The 23506-nt window shown below is 35.7% G+C and overlaps 1 protein-coding gene across 3 annotated transcripts in view; it reads left to right on the top strand.

The window, feature by feature from the left end:
- LOC117322995 (estrogen receptor-like) overlaps positions 1 to 23114 on the top strand; it is a 56027-nt gene extending 32913 nt beyond the window's left edge. For 2 of the 3 annotated variants that reach the window (XM_033877967.1, XM_033877965.1), the window contains exons 3-10: positions 9660 to 9886; positions 12013 to 12123; positions 14533 to 14646; positions 14923 to 15044; positions 15824 to 16004; positions 16667 to 16808; positions 17026 to 17156; positions 22154 to 23114. In XM_033877967.1, the coding sequence (XP_033733858.1) occupies positions 9660 to 9886; positions 12013 to 12123; positions 14533 to 14646; positions 14923 to 15044; positions 15824 to 16004; positions 16667 to 16808; positions 17026 to 17156; positions 22154 to 22431 (1306 nt within the window). In that variant the 3' untranslated portion in view covers positions 22432 to 23114. Of the gene's footprint in view, positions 1 to 7087; positions 7280 to 9659; positions 9887 to 12012; positions 12124 to 14532; positions 14647 to 14922; positions 15045 to 15823; positions 16005 to 16666; positions 16809 to 17025; positions 17157 to 22153 lie in introns of those variants that run through there. The other variant, XM_033877968.1, reaches the window with a different exon arrangement.
- The last annotated feature ends 392 nt before the right edge of the window (positions 23115 to 23506 follow it).

Here is a 23506-nt window from a genome sequence, read left to right as displayed (position 1 = left end):
GGAATCATACTATTATGAAGTACTAAGTCTTAACCGATTGGATCAGAAGTGTTTGTTTATGAAATAAAGATAATAATATTGACCTATTTATGAAATAAAGGTTATCATATTGACCGTAGTACTTTCTAGCGGACCTCTGTAAAAACTTTCAAGAATTAATATCGCAATGCTGTGAGGACCCCATTTCTCCACGTTAAAATCTCCTACTGGTATAGTCGACCTACGAAAGACAACTCGCACTAAATAGTTTGACTATGTAAGGGGACGCAACTCTTGCATGCCTTGTTCAAACGTTTTCACAGTACGGCAGTATAGCAATGATCATTATAAATATGGGTTTATGGGAAGAAATATTTCAATAATATTTTCCTTTTGATTGTTTATGTTTCTGTCAGGAATAAAACTCAGATAATTGGCACACAAGCTTCAATCCCACCGTTCACATATTAATCTTGTCCAAAACTTTGTCAATTTATTCATGTGAACACTGGTTGGGAAAATGATTTGTTTTCCTTGCCTTCATATATAATCAAATGGGTTCAATATATAAATAAATTAATTAATTAATGGATAACTTTATTAATAAATCAATCAAAATTAATTAATGGATAACTTTATTAATAATTCAATCAAAATTAAATTATTAGTTTAATCAATCAATCAATCAATCAATCAATCAATTGATTAAGAAATGAGCGGATATCGAGTTACGAATTCCTACCCAGTCCCGATTGCGGCCAATATAACGCTATATAAACTTTTTATTTGGTTTCACAATTTTGTTCTTTTTCAATCTTTTCATTTCAATTTTTATTTATCTATTTATTTGTCTATAATCTTTCCTTTTAGTAAATTTTCTACAAATTTTCATTTTATTTTTTTTTCATTTCAAAATTTTCATTTTTCTTATTTCATTTATTTATTTATTTGCCTTTATTTTTTAATTTTAGTAAAGCACTTTAACTGGCATTTAATGTTCATGACAGGTTTTGTTCCGATGAGAAACAGGATAAAAACAAGATAGAATAGAAAGAAGAAGAAAAAGGAAGAATCTAAATAACCCATCTTAAAAAGATTATCTTACGATTTATACAAAATAATCTTACTTAGTACAATCAATTTTTAAATTTTAGTTCATCTTACAAAACAAACATTTCTTTTTGGGGGGATTAAATTATTTTAATGATATTTCTGCATCGATCATTTTACAGTTATTGTTGATTACAGTAAACATACTGTAACTCCATGTATAAATCATAGGTCATATGCATTGAACATTTATTAAAGGCATTTTGACACATGCTCGTGTACTGTATAAGTTTATATGATCAGAAGTCGAGAAACAAATTACTCAGGGATATGCTTGACACTTTTCCATTTCTGCCTGTTTTTTGGTTTTTTTTCTTCTGCATTTGGGGTCAGTTTTTTTGTGATAACAATATCATAATGATGTAAAACTAAGTTAATAAGACTTGTCTTTATTATATTATTTATGGTATTGTTTATATGTTACATGTACTGATATGCTGTAAAGCTTAAAATCAATAAAATGAATTGAATTGAATATTTGTTGGCTATGTAAACAGTCCAAGAAGAGGTTCCATTAAACATTAAACATAGTGTAACTGTATGATAAAGTAAACAAATAAAAACAGTAGTTCCGGTAAAGAGGCTTGGACATGATTTTTTATTAATCTTCTTTTTTTTTTTTTTTTTTAATTTATTTCCATATATTTAGATACGGTTCTATTTTTCTCAGTTATCATTGGCTAAAACATAGTCACGTGAAAGTCAATATTTTGATATATTAGATATGGTCCGATTTTCTGAAGTTTTCATTAGTTAAAAAACATGGCCACGTGAAGGTTAGAGGTATAATATATTAACCTGAAGGTTCTCATTTTAGAAATACCAAGTCAATATTACGTTATAACGTCATGACGTCACGATGCCCATCGTGAATTTCCTGTTATCAAGATAGCTATCGTGCAATTTCACCCCTTTTTCAAACCTGTTTCATATCTAACGTGGAAATTAAAAACTTTGATTCGATTAATATTGTGTTATACTGTCCTGGTAGAAACTAAAGTGACAGAGGGCGAATTTTCTATCGGGTTAATATAATAAAATATCGACCTAACCAAATGTCCAAAATTGGTAAATAAATACATGTACATGTATATATATATAAATAAAGTCTTTTTTTGTTATTTTCTATGCATTCACCTTCGCAAGGACATATTTCTTTTTCTTATATGCTATATATATACAAAGGTTCTTTGCAATCTCGATTATTTGATTTTTAGTAGAAGAAAAAAGTGTACTGGCAGAGGGATATGGCACAAAATCCCAAGCCACGGGCAATAAACAGGAATCATATACATCATAATATAACGATATTGGTATCATGGTGTGGACATTGTGCCAAGCCCCTGTGGCTTGTAAGTTACACGTATAGAGTCACCCCTCCGGCGACGCACACTGTAAGCGATGACATGTAATCTCGTCGGCTCCGATCTCGTCGACACGGTGTTAATTCACTATCATCGGTCTGGCAAAACCTAACCGTTAACGAAATTGACGAAAACCAGTAATCAACCAATATTTTTGCTGTCTAATGATGTATAATAGTCCTTGATAATTCTATAATCCCATTATCGTCATTATTGACGGAGGAGAGTGAGAAGAAAAAGAATATACGTCCAAAATCCAAGGGTTCGGCATACATATCACCTTGAATTTCGCGTTCGCTCTAATTCTAGATACTCTTCAAATACGGCTTGATATAGTGTAGGTTATTTTGTATTAGATACTGTTGTTCGACCATAGAGATCATCTTTGTTTATGAACCAATTTCCTTCAGTCGAACTGGAACTATAATGGACAGTATTTCAATGGGCATTTCATACCTATATCGACTAATATTTCCTTTGCTCATGTTAATGTGCTGGTTGGAATTTTAGGTTCAATTATTTGTTACAACTCCCAAGAGTCAATATGAAGGTACAAAGAAAAGGGGTTTACCGACAAAATGCCACTTAAAGTTCTATGGTTTCCATAAGAATACATGAGAATATTTTGTTATATTCTCTCAAACAGCATCTATTTGGATGAAGATATAATTTACATATTTTAAAATTACTTAATTCCGTGATGACCAGATACTGTTTTAATTCGATCTTAATTATTTCAGTAGTTCGCTCTTTTTCACTCCGCCTCATCCATTATTAATATAGTTATTCCTTTATTCATTCTTCCCTTCTATATTCCTTTATTCATTCTTCCCTTCTGTATTCCTTTATTCATTCTTCCCTTCTGTATTCCTTTATTCGTTCTTCCCTTCTGTATTCCTTTATTCATTTACCCTTCTGTATTCCTTTATTCGTTCTTCCCTTCTGTATTCCTTTATTCTTTCTTCCCTTCTGTATTCCTTTATTCATTCTTCCCTTCTGTATTCCTTTATTCATTTACCCTTCTGTATTCCTTTATTCGTTCTTCCCTGCTGTATTCCTTTATTCTTTCTTCCCTTCTGTATTCCTTTATTCTTTCTTCCCTTCTGTATTCCTTTATTCTTTCTTCCCTTCTGTATTCCTTTATTCATTCTTCCCTTCTGTATTCCTTTATTCATTTACCCTTCTGTATTCCTTTATTCGTTCTTCCCTTCTGTATTCCTTTATTCATTTACCCTTCTGTATTCCTTTATTCGTTCTTCCCTTCTGTATTCCTTTATTCGTTCTTCCCTTCTGTATTCCTTTATTCATTTACCCTTCCGTATTCCTTTATTCATTCTTCCCTTCTGTATTCCTTTATTCATTTACCCTTCTGTATTCCTTTATTCATTCTTCCCTTCTGTATTCCTTTATTCTTTCTTCCCTTCTGTATTCCTTTATTCATTTACCCTTCCGTATTCCTTTATTCATTCTTCCCTTCTGTATTCCTTTATTCATTTACCCTTCTGTATTCCTTTATTCGTTCTTCCCTTCTGTATTCCTTTATTCGTTCTTCCCTTCTGTATTCCTTTATTCATTCTTCCCTTCTGTATTCCTTTATTCATTCTTCCCTTCTGTATTCCTTTATTCGTTCTTCCCTTCTGTATTCCTGTATTCATTTACCCTTCTGTATTCCTTTATTCGTTCTTCCCTTCTGTATTCCTTTATTCTTTCTTCCCTTCTGTATTCCTTTATTCATTTACCCTTCTGTATTCCTTTATTCATTATTCCCTTCTGTATTCCTTTATTCTTTCTTCCCTTCTGTATTCCTTTATTCATTTTCCCCTTTTGTATTCCTTTATTCTTTCTTCCCTTCTGTATTCCTTTATTCATTTTCCCCTTCTGTATTCCTTTATTCTTTCTTCCCTTCTGTATTCCTTTATTCGTTCTTCCCTTCTGTATTCCTTTATTCATTCTTCCCTTCTGTATTCCTTTATTCCTTCTTCCCTTCTGTATTCCTTTATTCGTTCTTCCCTTCTGTATTCCTGTATTCATTTACCCTTCTGTATTCCTTTATTCGTTCTTCCCTTCTGTATTCCTTTATTCTTTCTTCCCTTCTGTATTCCTTTATTCATTTACCCTTCTGTATTCCTTTATTCATTCTTCCCTTCTGTATTCCTTTATTCTTTCTTCCCTTCTGTATTCCTTTATTCATTTTCCCCTTCTGTATTCCTTTATTCTTTCTTCCCTTCTGTATTCCTTTATTCATTCTTCCCTTCTGTATTCCTTTATTCGTTCTTCCCTTCTGTATTCCTTTATTCTTTCTTCCCTTCTGTATTCCTTTATTCGTTCTTCCCTTCTGTATTCCTTTATTCTTTCTTCCCTTCTGTATTCCTTTATTCATTTACCCTTCTGTATTCCTTTATTCATTCTTCCCTTCTATATTCCTTTATTCGTTCTTCCCTTCTGTATTCCTTTATTCGTTCTTTCCTTCTGTATTCCTTTATTCTTTCTTTCCTTCTGTATTCCTTTATTCGTTCTTCCCTTCTGTATTCCTTTATTCTTTCTTCCCTTCTGTATTCCTTTATTCATTTACCCTTCTGTATTCCTTTATTCATTCTTCCCTTCTGTATTCCTTTATTCGTTCTTCCCTTCTGTATTCCTTTATTCGTTCTTCCCTTCTGTATTCCTTTATTCGTTCTTCACTTCTGTATTCCTTTATTCATTCTTCACTTCTGTATTCCTTTATTCTTTCTTCCCTTCTGTATTCCTTTATTCATTTACCCTTCTGTATTCCTTTATTCATTCTTCCCTTCTGTATTCCTTTATTCTTTCTTCCCTTCTGTATTCCTTTATTCATTTTCCCCTTCTGTATTCCTTTATTCGTTCTTCCCTTCTGTATTCCTTGATTCATTCTTCTCTTCTGTATTCCTTTATTCGTTCTTCCCTTCTGTATTCCTTTATTCTTTCTTCCCTTCTGTTTTCCTTTATTCATTTTCCCCTTCTGTATTCCTTTATTCGTTCTTCCCTTCTGTATTCCTTTATTCATTCTTCCCTTCTGTATTCCTTTATTCGTTCTTCCCTTCTGTATTCCTTTATTCATTCTTCCCTTCTGCATTCCTTTATTCGTTCTTCCCTTCTGTATTCCTTTATTCATTCTTCCCTTCTGTATTCCTTTATTCGTTCTTCCCTTCTGTATTCCTTTATTCATTCTTCTCTTCTGTATTCCTTTATTCATTCTTCTCTTCTATATTCCTTTATTCGTTATTCCCTTCTGTATTCCTTTATTCATTCTTCCCTTCTATATTCCTTTATTCATTCTTCTCTTTTATATTCCTTTATTCATTCTTCTCTTCTATATTCCTTTATTCATTCTTCTCTTCTATATTCCTTTATTCATTCTTCCCTTCTATATTCTTTTATTCATTCTTCTCTTCTATATTCCTTTATTCGTTTTTCCCTTCTGTATTCCTTTATTCATTCTTCTCTTCTATATTCCTTTATTCGTTCTTCCCTTCTGTTTTCCTTTATTCATTCTTCCCTTCTGTATTCCTTTATTCATTCTTCTCTTCTATATTCCTTTATTCATTCTTCTCTTCTATATTCCTTTATTCGTTCTTCCCTTCTGTTTTCCTTTATTCATTCTTCCCTTCTGTATTCCTTTATTCATTCTTCTCTTCTATATTCCTTTATTCATTCTTCTCTTCTATATTCCTTTATTCATTCCTCTCTTCTATATTCCTTTATTCATTCTTCCCTTCTATATTCCTTTATTCATTCTTCCCTTCTGTATTCCTTTATTCGTTTTTCCCTTCTGTATTCCTTTCTTCATTCTTCCCTTCTGTATTCCTTTATTCGTTCTTCCCTTCTGTATTCCTTTATTCATTCTTCTCTTCTATATTCCTTTATTCATTCTTCTCTTCTATATTCCTTTATTCATTCTTCTCTTCTATATTCCTTTATTCATTTTTCCCTTCTGAATTCCTTTATTCTTTCTTCCCCTCTGTATTCCTTTATTCGTTCTTCCCTTTTGTATTCCTTTATTCGTCCCTTCTTATATTTTTTCTTTCAGTCGAACCTCCTCCTATCCCCTATCCCCACCCAACCCCATCCCACCCCCTTTCGTTTTCTATATCATTATACCATACACTAGTTACTCTGCATCCCCACTTCTCGTTAAACGTTAAATCCCCCTCCCCCCCCCCCCCCCCTCCTTCTTTCTCTAATAGAAACACTCGCCACTGCTGCTTGAGCCTGCTGATGACCACTGGTCAGTAGAGTAATCCCTGGTATTGCGTGTATGCGCCTGACCAGTGGTTGAGTCGGTGCATGTAGTATTTATTGTATTACGATACCCACCTCGTTATTCCGGCCAGGTCACGGGGTTACCTAGACATTAGGTCCGAGCGGTCAACTCTATGTGACCGAGTATAGTCGGATAACATTATTGATTCTCGGGTCTTTGTTAAACTGGCTGAAGTTGCTGACCGTTGGTCAGTCTTTTGTGTATCATAGCTTTAAACAGTTAATGTGAAACTTCTGATGATTGCTGAAGCAGGTTTACTGGGATATTTGAACAATGGTCAAACTACCATGAATGACCATCAGCAGTGTCCAGCGGAGGCTTTAAAATGGTAGTGTACCCTATATATCTGTAGGATATTGTGACTTTTTTGGAGCCTTTGGCATGATTTTGTTTACTTGTTCAATGGTTGCGTGGATATGGAAGCCAGATTTAATGTACAGGATGCCGACTTCGAAGATGCACTGACTGTATTACGTCGGATAACAGAACCAGGTGGCGCTGTGTCCATAGTGAAACTGCTGGCCGAAAAGTCAGATATGTTAGGGTACGTGTGTACTCAGCCAAGTTTTTAACGTTTAGTTTTCAAAATTTCTATTGTCATTCGGAAGCATGTGTGAGTTTAACACTGTTTGTGCTAGGCTGGACTTGCAACCGGTAACATCAAAATGAAAATTGGTCGATGCCATCATGTGTAGTAGATGCATATCGAAAGTGCCAATGGTCGTTTTGGTGCCATTTGTGTGTCAAGATCATTTTAAGGTGTCACTGGTCGGTGGCATTTGTGTATGATGCCATTGGTCGATGACAACTTTGTGTCGTATGCAAATTGAGTGCCAATGTTTGGTGGCATTTTTGTGTAAAGATCACTTCAAGGTGTCATTGGTCGGTGGCATCCAAGTATATATGAAATAGAGGCATATTGAAAGTGCCACTGGTCGGTCGCAACTTTGAATCGTATGCGACTTGAGTGTACCACATTTTGGTGGCATTTGTGTGCCAAGATCATTTAAATTTTTCACTGGTCGGTGGCCTATATTTAGCATACGCAGGGTTAGTGCCCCACTATTCAGCATCTATGTGCCTAGGTCATTTCAAGGTGCCACTGATTGGTGGCATCTTTGTGTTAATGTCATTTTAAATTGTCGCTGGTCGATGGCATCGGTGTAGCATAGGCACCTTTAGTGTGTCACTGTTTGGGGCATCTGTATGTCAAGGTCATTTAAAATAAGGTGCCACTGTTTTGTGGCATCTGTGCGTCAATGAATGATTGAAATGCCACTGTTTGGTGAAAGCTGTGTATCACAGGTAAGGTGTTACTGCTAGCTGGCATCTGTGTGTCAATAAGATTTGTTTTGTGTCACTGGTCGGTGGCATCTTCGTGTCACAGGCAAGGGAAAAGTGCCACTGGTATTTGGGATATAGACATGCAACTTAAAGTGCCACTTTACTGCAAGTGCCACTTAAGGTGGCATCGGGGTAGAGTAGACAAACTCGGAACATTACATGAGTAACACGGACAAGGTTAATCAAGTGCCACCACCACTGGTTAATGCGAGTATCTATTTTTCATTGGTCGGTGGCATAATCTTGATAAAGAAAATATAAATATAGCATGTTGTGCCATCAACAGTGGTTGTTTGTATTTATAACTTAAAGATGTGGCGCTGTATTGGTCTATAGTCTAGTTTAGTGTCGACAAATTGGAACGGGATTTAGCTTATTGGTTACGTTCTAATATATCTGCAGAGGATGCCATTGTAACCTAGCTAGTATTGGCCCGCGTAATTAGCTCAGAGCGGCAGCACTCCCTCCTATCAAAACAGACATAACCGGGATCCGTTTTACTCCATCCCCAGCGCTCTCATTTATTCTTTCAACATTTACTTTTAATTGGCGTGTGTCCTTTTGAGTGAGAAAGAAAGAAAGAAAGAAAGAAAGAAAGAAAGAAAAAATAAGTCTGTATTGCTGTAGTTGGTTTCTGCATGGCGGGTCCCCATTACATTCCCGTTACCTGTGTAAAACTTAGTGTTACACATGTTTTGCCAGTGGGCAGTAATTTTGGCTGTGGCAGGCGAACTGGGTCAGACTGACCGATGCGTGTACTGGCTGGAGTCACTGACCAACTGACCAGTACACACATATTACACACATACTTACACACTGCTGTGAGTTCATGCTGTTTGAAGTGTGTATACACTAGTCGTCTGCTGAATGGCCACTACTGGTCAAACTTTTCTCCGGCCAATTTGAACACGTAATATAGGAATTTCAAATGACACAGTCAAATTTTAAATCGTGAAATATAAAAGAAACCATCCGGATTTAATATGTTGATGGGGTGCTTTCAAGTGGAGGATCTGGCACATTTTTACAGGTAAACGGACTTGTGGTCAAACAATGAAGAAACAACAGGAAGTTGACTGTGTGTCAAGTTTGTGACTTTATAACCCGGACTGACCAACGTAGTGGAAGCTGAAGTACTTGCGGTGTTTAAAACCGTCTGGTACCAAAATACAAACGATTTAGCAGTTATCTCACACCTAAATAGATGATCTTATGCATACGTATTGCTGTTATGTACTTGTGAATACGTATTGCTGTTATGAACTTGTGAATACGTATTGCTGTTATGATCCCCGTGATTACGTATTGCTGCTATGAACTTGTGAATAACGTGTGAATTCGTATTGCTATTATGAAATTGTGAATACGAATTGCTGTTGTGCTGATTGTGAATACGTGTTGCTGTTATGAGTTTGTGAATACGTGGTGCTGTTATGCCGATCTTGTGAATACGTTTTGCGTTTATAGTAGTGTGAATACGTATTGCTGTTATGATGCTGTGTCATGTGTAGAATATAAGAAGTCTGAAGCCATTTTCTTGAAATGAACTTTTTTATCGAAAACGACAATTACATTTATAGGGACTCCTTGGATAAAATGGCCCCCAAAGAGGAACATCCCGGAGTTGGGGGTATGATGTCACCTGGGAATTACCTGTCAGTTTCACACCTGATGCCCCCCTCAAGCCACGTTCCCTCGTCCACCACCTCTGATATGAGGGATCACGAGGGATCGCTGCTCCCCCTCCTCGACGCCTCCATGTCGTATGCCGGAAGTAGGAAGTTCAAACAACACTCAAATTCAGCAGGTTTGTAATTTAGATATAAATAAATGTTAAACATTCCATCAGATCTTTTCAGGGGAATTCTTTCTAAGCTCCCTTTGTAATTTGCGTCTTCACTGAGACACGATGTTTTTTTGTTGTTTTTTTTGTGTTGATTTTTTTTTTTAACTTTACTAATTACATGAAGATACTAATTATAAAATCAAATAGGACGAAAAACATATTAATATCTAGCTATGACGGAAGATTAGTTCAAACTTTTCTGCCCATAAAGTCAGAAAACGACCCTTTTTGATATAGAAGCCAATTTCTTTTAGGCCAGCAGTCATTTTATCATTAATAGGATTAATATACTTTTATCATTTTAGTACATTTAATGTAATGACCTTAATGTTAAACTTAAAGGCGTATGCAGTATTTGTATAATGTCACTGTGTCTGTGTACCGTGTCCCAGACGGTTTATCCCGGGGACGTCTGCTCTGTACGTGATTGACAGTTATGGACATCGAGCATGTAATTGATGACGGCTGACTGATGATGGGTGTCAAAACCGTCTGGGACTGGGTGTGCACACTACGTGTGTAGTCTGTGACTTATTCACGTGTGATTGTGTATTCAGTTTGTACTCTGTATGATGTGTGTTGAGGACAACTCGTATATGTCTGTATGTATCAAGGACGACTCATATATATCTGTATAGATTGAGGACGACTCGTACATGTCTGTATATAACGAGGACGACTCGTATATGTCTGTTTAAATCGAGGACGATTCGTACATGTCTGTATGTATGGAGGATGCCTCGTACATTTCTGTATATATCAAGGACGACTCGTACATGTCTGTATGTATCGAGGTAGACTCGTACATGTCTGTATATATCAAGGACGACTCGTACATGTTTTAGGTTTATCAATCTGTCAATAATACACTAAAGGTCTGTGTGTCAATAAACACTTGTGTATTAGGTTTATATTATTAGTTAAAGATACACGTGTGTGTGTGGTAGGCTTGTGTTTTAATATACACGTGTGTTATGTCTGTATTACTGTGTCAATATACACGTGTGTGTCAGGTCTGTATTACTGTGTCAATATACACGTGTGTATTAGATCTGTATTACTGTGTCAATATAAACGTGTGTGTTATGTCTGTATTACTGTGTCAATATACACGTGTGTTAGGTCTATATTACTGTGTCAATATACACGTGTGTGTTTGGTCTATATTACTGTGTCAATATACACGTGTGTTATGTCTGTATTACTGTGTCAATATACACGTGTGTGTCAGGTGTGTATTACTGTGTCAATATACAAGTGTGTGTTTGGCCTATATTACTGTGTCAATATACACGTGTGTGTTAGGTCTGTATTACTGTGTCAATATACACGTGTGTGTTAGGTCGGTATTACTGTGTCAATATACACGTGTGTGTTTGGTCTATATTACTGTGTCAATATACACGTGTGTATTAGATCTGTATTACTGTGTCAATATACACGTGTGTGTTTGGTCTGTATTACTGTGTCAATATACACGTGTGTGTTAGGTCTGTATTACTGTGTCAATATACACGTGTGTGTCAGGTGTGTATTACTGTGTCAATATACACGTGTGTGTTTGGTCTGTATTACTGTGTCAATATACACGTGTGTGTTTGGTCTGTAGTACTGTGTCAATATACACGTGTGTGTTAGGTCTGTATTACTGTGTCAATATACACGTGTGTGTTTGGTCTGTATTACTGTGTCAATATAAACGTGTGTGTTTGGTCTGTATTACTGTGTCAATATACACGTGTGTGTTTGGTCTGTATTACTGTGTCAATATACACGTGTGTGAGGTCTGTATTACTGTGTCAATATACACGTGTGTGTTTGGTCTGTATTACTGTGTCAATATAAACGTGTGTGTTTAGTCTGTATTACTGTGTCAATATACACGTGTGTGTGAGGTCTGTATTACTGTGTCAATGTACACGTGTGTATTAGGTCTGTATTGGGTCAATAAACATGTGTGTGTTAGGTCTATACTACTGTGTTATTACACGTGTGTATTAAGTCTGTGAACATGTATACGATTCATTGTACATTTAACTGTAAAATTTCTGAGATTGAACTAATAGAGATAATATCATTTTCTTCAGGTCCTAATACAAACAAGCTTTGCCAGGTGTGTAACGATAACGCCTCCGGATTCCACTATGGAGTTTGGTCTTGTGAGGGTTGCAAGGCATTCTTCAAAAGAAGCATCCAGGGTACGTTATATTTTAATTCATCAATATTTTAGTTCAAATACTTTTCAGTAAAATTTAAAATTTGTTTATTAAAAGCAGAACAAGCGAAAATGGCGTCGAGTTATGGTTTGGGCCTCAACACCGGTCAAGTAACAGTTAAAAGGTTTTTCTCGAATTAATGATGTCCGGAGCTTAGAGGTCATAATTTGCTGCAGATGTTACCTTCAAGGAATATATGATCGACCACCACTCAGCGCTCTCACTTACTGTGTTATGGCGGGCGAGGAAATGAAAAATAATTAATAAAACTCCTCCTCCTGAACGACTGAACTTCTTATCGCGAAACATTGTAGACCTGTTTTATATAAACGTACCATGACTAAATGTTCTTCATAGCTCAAAAAGTTCAAGATTCAGGGTCAAATGTCAATTATCCTTGGTCGTGCATCACAACTTTATGTTACGTAACTTGGGAACCGCCCCCAAACTTCCCTCTGTCATCCTCTAGGATCTGAGGGTAGACATGTTTCCATACGATCCATACAATTCACGCAAAAACCAATAACTAATTCGACCAAATATTATGCAAGTTGTCCTCTCATGGTTTCGGCAAAATATATGATGTTATTGGTTTGATTTAAACATATTTTATTTGTCTAAGCACAAATGGGATTAGACACAAGTATAAAACTTTTAATCCGTCTTTTCCCGTATAACATAAATGATGAAATTATGAATATACATGACCGAAAATAATAAGGACAATTGATGTTGAGGTGAACGTGTCAAAAATAGCTATAAGATAAAATTTACCATATACATATGTCATATTATGAAGTCACTGTACCTGCATGTCTGGATTGAATATGAGTTGGTAACCTCAACTGAGATATTTTCGACATCTTCTCATTGTTGATCTGAACACAACTTTCATCCAATATGTAATTAGAATTATGCAATAAACATTGAATTTATCTGGGTATTAATATTTTCGGTCTATTTTAAAAGCCACGGCATCAAGGTTTTTGTTTTTGTTTTTTGTTTTTTAACTTTTTAGGACAATTTTCTTTTTTTTTAATATCTTTAAATTAATTTAAACTAAATTTTTTGCTTATTAGATATCTAAGAAATAAAAAACAACAACAACAAAACAAAACCAAATCTGTCTAGATATCAAATACATGTAATCACAAAACTGCACAAATCAGAGCAATAATTGCTAAAATGAAAGTTAAAATATATATACATGTACATTATACGTATAGAGATAAGATAAAGACTCACTCTTTTGGATAACCCATTGTTGACGATAAAACCGTACCTAGTGCGTGCATTACAGTAACCAACGCCTGTTTGAAGCATCGATAGTTATTATTACGCTTCTCATTAAGTGCCTCGTAAACAAACTAACGCACACACATGATTGGCCTGAGAGGGGTCACTCGGTATACGAGATCGTTTTGGGGCGGCCCTTGAGTGTAGACGCCCTGTGAGGCTACCGTGACCTGCTGGAGCCGTATCCAGCCGCTCAGTCGCAGTGATGTGCTTGGACCAGGAATGGAAGCCTTGTATATCGATTCGTACTAGATAGGCTCATTGTTTTAAATGTATGGTTAGCTTTGTTTGAGGAAAACCCCAACGAAGATATATTAATGAATTTCCTGAATAAAAGAAAATTTAAAAAGCAAAAAAGGGGAAATAATTTTGAAAAGTACTGGAGAATTTTCAAATAAGTATAAAATTTGGTAATTTGAATCTCAGAGGAACATTGTATGTAGCGATATTTTTTTTATGAAGTTGACTTGTCATGATGTACACCGAACAACACCGCCAGCACTTGGTGAGCTAACGTGTTACGTAGGTAAAGTCTGTCTGCGTTGGCGTTTTATATGGCAGCGAAACGGGACGTATACATAACGTTGCGCACACAGCTGTATGCCTAATGAGATGGTTGTGGATTAACGCGTGCCACTGTTAAACCCGTTAAAGATGTCACAGAAAATACCTCAAATACACGAGTTCGTAAACATTTGATTTCTAGTGGCATGTTTTAGTTTCATATTTAGTGTACCAACCGACATGGAAGATGCTTTTTTGTGTGTGATTAGATAGGTATTTTGAATTACTGTTGGTGGATTTTGTGAATATCTGGTGAAAACAATGTAAATACTGTTTGAATACCGAGTGAATACTGTAAATGCTGTGAATACTGTGTAAAAAATACCTATTTTGAGTACTGTTGGAGGACTTTGTGAATATCTGGTGAAAACAATGTGAATACTGTTTGAATACCGTGTGAATACTGTAAATGCTGCGAATACTGTGTAAATACTGTGTAAATACTGTGTGAATACTGTGTGAATACCGTGTGAATACTGTGTGAATACTGTTTGAATACTGTTTGAATACCGTGTTGTTTTGTTTTCACAGGGCCAGTCGATTATGTCTGTCCTGCAACTAATACTTGCACCATTGACAAACACAGACGGAAGAGCTGCCAGGCCTGCAGACTTCGTAAATGTTACGAGGTCGGCATGAACAAAGGTAGGAATATTAGGTCATTTCAATGAAAATATTTTATTTCCTTATAAAATCATCTGCGGTCAAATATTTTAAACCCTGGTGTGTTTGTTTCTTAAACATATTTCGTTATTTAGAGAACGTCACTGTTAAAAATTACTGATTTCACGGATTGTCCTTGGTGACAGGAAGCCAACTTCGGTAAAATATTTTGGTATTTTAGTTTCTAAAATATATTTCGTTGTTTAGAGAACACCACTGTTTAAAATTACTGATTTCGCTGATTGTCCTTGGTTACAGGAAGCCAAAGGAAGGACAGAAAGAGTTGTTTAAGTATGGGCAAGCATACGACCAAGAGGAATCGCGCAGACTCCATGGATAATACTGTTAATTCAACAAGCGGAAGCCCCAATCCAGCTAAGGTAAGGAAACAATTTTATTGAATTCAACAAAAAAAAAAAATACTACGCAACTTTAGATTATTCTTACTAATGTATATGGTTTTTTTTTTAATTTATTTTTTTTGCAGAAGTCGTACATTTCTAATTGTCTAGGCATATAATTTTGTGTTATACAATGTACTTAACTAAGATGTTGGCATTCCATTGATCTGACAGAATATATTTAAAACTGTTGATTGGTCAAGAAATTTAGACCCGGTGATTTGTTAATTCGTTTAAACCAGCTGATTGGTCAACACATGGGGCCTGTTGATTGGTTTACTTTATAATGCCAGTCGATTTGTGAAGTCTTCTATTTTTAAACACATCGAACTCTGATAATTAGTCAAAATACTAAGGATTGCAATGTTGCGTAATTAGTGCTAATCAGTGTTGATGATATTAAGCGAACCCAAGCTCAGCAAACGAACGTTCTTGTTGAAAGAAATCTTTGATTATTCTCAAGTGACTCTTCTCATTTTGAGAACGTGAACGCGATGTTTGTTGTCCATGATGCCGCTTACTTCGCCTGAATACAAATTATTCCCCTTCTCTATTCTGATTGAGATGTAATTTCTCCGAGCCTGAGCTTGCTCTCATTTCATCTGATGGGCAACAGTTTCGTTCACGTTTCAGTATTCAATTTATATGTCTGATTTAGCCTGTAGTAATAGGTTCATTTATAGATTGTGTAGACAGTGTACTGTTTGCAAAGATATTAATGTTGTTTTAATAAATACCAATATATTTCTTATAATCAGAGTTCAAGGCGATCACAGACATCCACGATACTGGACATTTTAGCCAAGGCGGACTTGCCCACCATTGAGAGTTTCCACAATCACAACGTACCGCCAACGAAAGTGCATTTATTAAATTCGTTAACAAAGTTATCGGAACGGGAACTAGTTCATCTAATCAACTGGGCGAAGAATGTTCCAGGTAATTTCTTTTGATACCTATTTGGTTTTTACCTCTTAAATTGCATATAACAAGATACCTGATTGGGTAAAAGCCCCCATATAAAAAAAAAAATAAAAATAAAAATAAAAAAAAAAAAAAAAATGTACGAAATAAGAGAAAAATCCTGATTGGATCTGAAACTATTTATTTGTTGTTTGCAAAATCGTTCTTGATTAATAAAATTGTAGGTCAGAATTTGTTATTGTTTTTTCTGAAATGAAATTTGGAAATTATGAATTGAATGTATCATTTTGAAATATTGCTGAAGTATTTTGATATATCGGGAATTCATATCAAATAGAAATGTGTGTCATTAAGAAAAGAAACATACAAAACAACCTCCTATTATCAACTTGGTGGGTTCCCATCATGAATATCAACATTTGACGGGTATCAAATCAAATACACGTTTCGCTGTCCGCGTCATTCAAGTCCAGACAGCATTGTCCAAGTCAGCGGCCTTTGATCCAGCGGTCATTTATAAAGGGATTAGCCCAGCGTAAAGTCATAAAAAGACTTTATTTTATCCAATGATCGTGGCTTGGTTTCTGTACACCGAGACGAAACTTTGCTGACATTGTCACCCCTGGACAATATATGGTATTGTTATACATGTAAAATTGGCTTTACTTTATCCTCAGGCTACACAGAGTTGTCCCTTAGCGACCAGGTTCACCTGATTGAGTGTTGCTGGATGGAACTCATTCTTCTGAACTGTGCATATCGGTCAATGGATCACGGTGGCAAACGCCTAGCGTTTGCGTCTGACCTCATATTGGAAAGGTAACCATACTTTGTCAACTTTCATCCCATAGTCGGGTAATGGTTTTACAATGATCAAAGTGTTTAAAGCATAACAAGCTTGACGTGAATATATATATATATTTGCTTAAAGTTCATAGAAAGAAGTATTTTAGACATAGAAAATATGTTAACTGAGGTAGCTGATGAACTAATGGTGTATCGAGATAGACTTAAATTACATGTCTTTATTTTACAGACCTCACTGGGGAACCGTTGGTATGTCCGAAATATTTGAACAAGTGGCGGCTGTGTCTGAACAAATGGTTCAATGCAATCTTCACAAAGATGAACTTCTCTTGCTTCAGGCCACAGTTCTTGTGAACGCGGGTAAGATATTATATTCTTTTGGATTCATTGAAAAAGTGATATATCTTGAATATTTCAACAAATATGCACAGTTACTGAAAATGTAAATATTTTAGCGGTGTCCTTATTTTAGGACTTACACATTACAAGCATTGCATCAAATTGCGATTGAGACATTTTTTTTGGGGTAAATTATTTTAGTTTCTTTCATATTATTAGCCCACCATCATCAGATGGTGGGCTATTCAAATCGCCCTGCGTCCGTGGTCCGTCGTCCGTCCGTCCGTCCGTCCCTCCCTCCGTCCGTCCGTCCGTCCGTCCGTCCGTCCGTCCGTAAACAATTCTTGTTATCGCTAATCCTCAAAAAGTACTGAAGGGATCTTTCTCAAATTTCATCTGTAGGTTCCCCTTGGTGCGTAGTTATGCATATTGCATTTTGGGACCGATCGGAAAACAACATGGCCGACAGGCAGCCATCTTGGATTTTGACCATTGAAGTTTGTTATCGCTATTTCTGAGAAAGTACTGAAGGGATCTTTCTCAAATTTCATATGTAGGTTCCCCTTGGTGCTTAGTTATGCATATTGCATTTTAGGACCAATCGGAAAACAACATGGCCGACAGGCAGCCATCTTGGATTTTGACCATTGAAGTTTGTTATCGCTATTTCTGAGAAAGTACTGAAGGGATATTTCTCAAATTTCATCTGTAGGTTCCCCTTGGTGCCTAGTTATGCATATTGCATTTTGGGACCGATTGGAAAACAACATGGCCGACAGGCAGCCATCTTGGATTTTGACCATTGAAGTTTGTTATCGCTATTTCTGAGAAAGTACAGAAGGGATATTTCTCAAATTTCATATGTAGGTTCCCCTTGGTGCTTAGTTATGCATATTGCATTTTAGGACCAATCAGAAAACAACATGGCCGTCAGGCAGCCATCTTGGATTTTGACAATTGAAGTTTGTTATCGCTAATTCTCAGAAAGCACTGAAGGGATCTTCCTGAAATTTCATATGTAGGTTCCCCTTGGTGCCTAGTTATGCATATTGTATTTTGAGACTAATCAGAAAACAACATGGCCGACAGGCAACCATCTTGGATTTCGAAAATTGAAACTGGTTATCGCTATTTCTAAGAAACTAATGAAGGGATCTTCCTGAAATTTCATATGTAGGTTCCCCTTGGTGCCTAGTTATGCATATTGTATTTTGAGACTAATCAGAAAACAACATGGCCGACAGGCAGCCATCTTGGATTTCGAAAATTGAAACTGGTTATCGTTTTTTCTAAGAAACTAATGAAGGGATCTTCCTGAAATTTCATATGTAGGTTCCCCCATGTGCCTTGTTATGCATCTTGCATTTTGAGACCAATCGGAAAATAACATGGCCGACAGGCAGCCATCTTGGATTTTGACAATTGAAGTTTGTTATCGCTATTTCTCAGAAAGTAATGAAGGAATCTTTCTCAAATTCCATATATAGGTTCCCCTTGGTGCCTAAATCTTAAATTTTGTATATAGGTTTCCCTTGTTTGAAAAGTACTAGAGGTTTCTTCTGAATTTACACAGATTAGTAAGACTTAGAAGAAGAGAAAAGTAGAGAAAAGATCAATCTGACATGGAACCTATGAAGAACATTCAATGGTGGGCGCCAAGATCCCTCTGGGATCTCTTGTTGTTATTGTTATTTATTCGCCAGAACTTATTTTTCGCTGGGTGCTTTTGTGGAGTTTGTATAAGATAAATCACTTTGTGAATAGGTGATGCATGTAGTTTCCCTACTAGCCATCCTGTTAGCTTTTGGGACTAAAAAACTACGAAAAAAGTAACAATTGATTTTTTCAAATTCTTGTTTTCACATATTGTTACCTAATAAGATCTATGATTGTTATATTTTGAACATTTTAATTGAAATATGAATATTAAGTAAATCAAAATTTTTGTTGATTTAATTTTCATATTAAGACTGCCGCTGTTTCCCTTTGGTGTGGCTTTGTGAACTTTGACTTTGTAACGTAATGATTTTATAGTCACATTATAAATGCTAATATATGTACCACAATTGTTTTCAAAACTTTTGTATGCTATTTTTAATTTTGATAAAACTGTTTTACCATATTTATACTATTGGGGATTATTCAGTATTGATAAAGATTTCTAACTTACATGGCGATTGTAGTCACTTTTTAAGACTAATCTCAGATAATACTTACCAGTATTTCCTGACATATATTTCAAAAATAAAAATAAAATTATATAATACTTAAAAACCTAGAACAGTGGGAACAAATCTGTGTTCAACTTTTAAACTCACTTAAATCCTGAAATAGCAGTTTAAAAGAAAAACCTCAACATCAAAAATAACATCTCATTTATATCTTTCCTAAATTTCTTGAGATCATTGAAAAATATCAATTCATATATCAGGTTTATCACCAAAAGTGTTTGAGTCTAACCATAAAATGTGTATTGAAGTACAGCTTCATGAATATGGCCCGTGATGCATTTTCAAAATATCAATATAAAAAGTTCAGTTGAGTACAGATAATAAATCCCGACATCAGTTTAAAATCCCAACATCTGTTTAAAATCCCGACATCTGTTTAAAATCCTGACATCTGTTTAGAATCCTGACATCAGTTTAAAATCCTGATACAGGTTACTTTTATTAATTAATATAAATTATTATTTTCTGCTCTCTTTGCTTTTTAGCCCACCATCATCAGATGGTGGGCTATTCAAATCGCCCTGCGTCCGTGGTCCGTGGTCCGTCCGTCCCTCCGTCCGTAAACAATTCTTGTTATCGCTATTTCTCAGAAAGTACTGAAGGGATCTTTCTCAAATTTCATATGTAGGTTGCCCTTGGTGCCTAGTTATGCATATTGCGTTTTGAGACCAATCTGAAAACAACATGGCCGACAGGCAGCCATCTTGGATTTTGACAATTGAAGTTTGTTATCGCTATTTCTGAGAAAGTACTGAAGGAATCTTTCTCAAATTTCATATGAAGGTTCCCCTTGGTGCCTAGTTATGCATATTGCGTTTTGAGACCAATCAGAAAACAACATGGCCGACAGGTAGCCATCTTGGATTTTGACAATTGAAGTTTGTTATCGCTATTTTTGAGAAAGTATTTAAGGGATCTTTCTCAAATTTCATATGTAGATTTCCCTTGGTGCCTAATTATGCATATTGCGTTTTGAGACCAATCAGAAAACAACATGGCCGACAGGCAGCCATCTTGGATTTTGACAATTGAAGTTTGTTATCACTATTCCTGAGAAAGTACTGAATGGATCTTTCTCAAATTTCATATGTAAGTTTCCCTTGGTGTCTAGTTATGCATATTGCGTTTTGAGACCAATCTGAAAACAACATGGCCAACAGGCAGCCATCTTGGATTTTGACAATTGAAGTTTGTTATCACTATTTCTGAGAAAGTATTTAAGGGATCTTTCTCAAATTTCATATGTAAGTTTCCCTTGGTGCCTAGTTTTGCATATTGCATTTTGAGACCAATCTGAAAATAACATGGCCGACAGGCAGCCATCTTGGATTTCGACAATTGAAGTTTGTTATCGCTATTTCTGAGAAAGTATTTAAGGGATCTTTCTCAAATTTCATATGTAGGTTCCCCTTGGTGCCTAGTTATGCATATTGCGTTTTGAGATCAATCTGAAAACAACATGGCCGACAGGCAGCCATCTTGGATTTTGACAATTGAAGTTTGTTATCGCTATTTCTGAGAAAGTACTGAAGGAATCTTTCTCAAATTTCATATGAAGGTTCCCCTTGGTGCCTAGTTATGCATATTGCGTTTTGAGACCAATCAGAAAACAACATGGCCGACAGGCAGCCATCTTGGATTTTGACAATTGAAGTTTGTTATCGCTATTTTTGAGAAAGTATTTAAGGGATCTTTCTCAAATTTCATATGTAGATTTCCCTTGGTGCCTAATTATGCATATTGCGTTTTGAGACCAATCAGAAAACAACATGGCCGACAGGCAGCCATCTTGGATTTTGACAATTGAAGTTTGTTATCACTATTTCTGAGAAAGTACTGAATGGATCTTTCTCAAATTTCATATGTAAGTTTCCCTTGGTGTCTAGTTATGCATATTGCGTTTTGAGACCAATCTGAAAACAACATGGCCAACAGGCAGCCATCTTGGATTTTGACAATTGAAGTTTGTTATCACTATTTCTGAGAAAGTATTTAAGGGATCTTTCTCAAATTTCATATGTAAGTTTCCCTTGGTGCCTAGTTTTGCATATTGCATTTTGAGACCAATCTGAAAATAACATGGCCGACAGGCAGCCATCTTGGATTTTGACAATTGAAGTTTGTTATCGCTATTTCTGAGAAAGTACTGAATGGATCTTTCTCAAATTTCATATGGAGGTTCCCCTTGGTGCCTCGTTATGCTTATTGCATTTTGAGATCAATTGGAAAACAATATGGCCGACAGACCGCCATCTTGAATTTTGACAATTGAAGTTTGTTATCTCTATTTCTCAAAGTACTGAATGGATCTTTCTCAAATTTCATAAGAAGGTTCCCCCTGGTCCCTTGTATTGCATTTTTGGACCAGTCTGTCCTGAAAACAACCTGGCAAACAAACAGCCATTATCGTTAAATCTCAAATTTCTTATATAGCTAGGATTCCCTTGTTTAAAAAGTACTGGAGGGATGTCTCAATTTGCACAGATTATTAAAATGAAGGGAAAAGTAGAGAAAAGATCAATCTGACATGGAACCTATGAAGATCATTCAATGGTGGGCGCCAAGATCCCTCTGGGATCTCTTGTATTTTAATATGTGGTTTAATTATTGTACAAATCTGTGAAAATTGTGTAAGTGCTCTTAAATTAAGATTTGAATATTTGAGTAATCAATCTCCTTTTATTTTTACATTATAAGTTAATTGTCAGCAGACTGTGTTTAAAAATAACCCACACACATTTTCTGCTTTGCAGTAAAGATTCTTCTGTTTTCTTTTTCTTTAAACAGAGGTCCGAAAACTTGCCAGTTGTAGTAAAATATACGAAATGAGACAAACGATATTGGATGCCTTAGTGGACACAGCTCAAAAATATCACCCAGACAATCTGAGACATGTTCCGTCCATCCTTCTATTACTCACTCACCTTCGACAGGCTGGGGAACGAGGCATAGCCTACTTCCAGAAGCTTAAAAACGAGGAAACAGTGTATTTCTGTGACTTACTCAAAGAAATGTTGGATGCACAGGACTATTCTGAAAAGCGTGCAGGTAATGAAGGAGAATGACGGAAAGTTTAATTTATCTATTTTAATTTTCACGTCATCAATTTGGTGCATTTAAAACAAACTTTTAAATTCCACTTTCATATTCAATGGATATGAAGTGAACTTTAAATAGGGCATTTTTCTTATGTGCGCATCAAGTATCTCTACCGTAACGATTCTGGTGGTTGAATATTTTGACTGCGTTCGGAATACCTCGGACATGATGAAGTAGAAACTGGTTCATTGACGGGACACATTGTGTTCCCGATATGACGTGATGGAATTCATGAACCTATGAACCATCATCCATGTGTAGTGTGATGAACAAGAGTATGATAAAACTGGAATAGGCGCAGCCTTGAATCGGAGTTGTTCAACACTATGGTGACGTCATGATTGTCCGATTAGTCGTGGGAGAAAACTGTTATATATGCGTTATTGTGTAGACCAAGTGTCTGTAACTACTTAACGTGTTGTAATACTGAACAGGACGTTGAACAAATCATTCATTTCGTTATTGCATCTGTGGGATATATAGCTTAAAGCGTGAATTCGAGGTTTGTCATTTATGTAGTGCGCTTATTATGACGTATCACTGTTAATGTGCCAATTCAAAACACGTCTTATGGTAATATTTTCTTTTGGTTAATATTCAATGGCTAGAATTTATTTGGACATACGGAGGTCATATTAAAATTAACTCTGACAAATACATGTTGTATGGTTTAAGTTTACTCCGACCAATACATGTTGTATGGCTTAAGTTTACTCCGACCAATACATGTTGTATTGGTTAAGTTTACTTTAACCAATACATGTTGTATGGTTTAAGTTTACTCTGACCAATACATGTTGTATGGTTTAAGTTTACTCTAACCAATACATGTTGTATGGTTTAAGTTTACTCTAACCAATACATGTTGTATGGTTTAAGTTTACTCTGACCAATACATGTTGTATAGTTTAAGTTTACTCTGACCAATACATGTTGTATAGTTTAAGTTTACTCTAACCAATACATGTTGTATGGTTTAAGTTTACTCCGACCAATACATGTTGTATGGTTTAAGTTTACTCTAACCAATACATATTGTAT

Source organism: Pecten maximus, chromosome 3, assembly GCF_902652985.1.
Source record: "Pecten maximus chromosome 3, xPecMax1.1, whole genome shotgun sequence".
Taxonomy (NCBI): Eukaryota; Metazoa; Mollusca; class Bivalvia; order Pectinida; family Pectinidae; genus Pecten; species Pecten maximus.
Note: the sequence above shows the minus strand (reverse complement) of the source record. Positions and strands in the feature narration are given on the sequence as shown.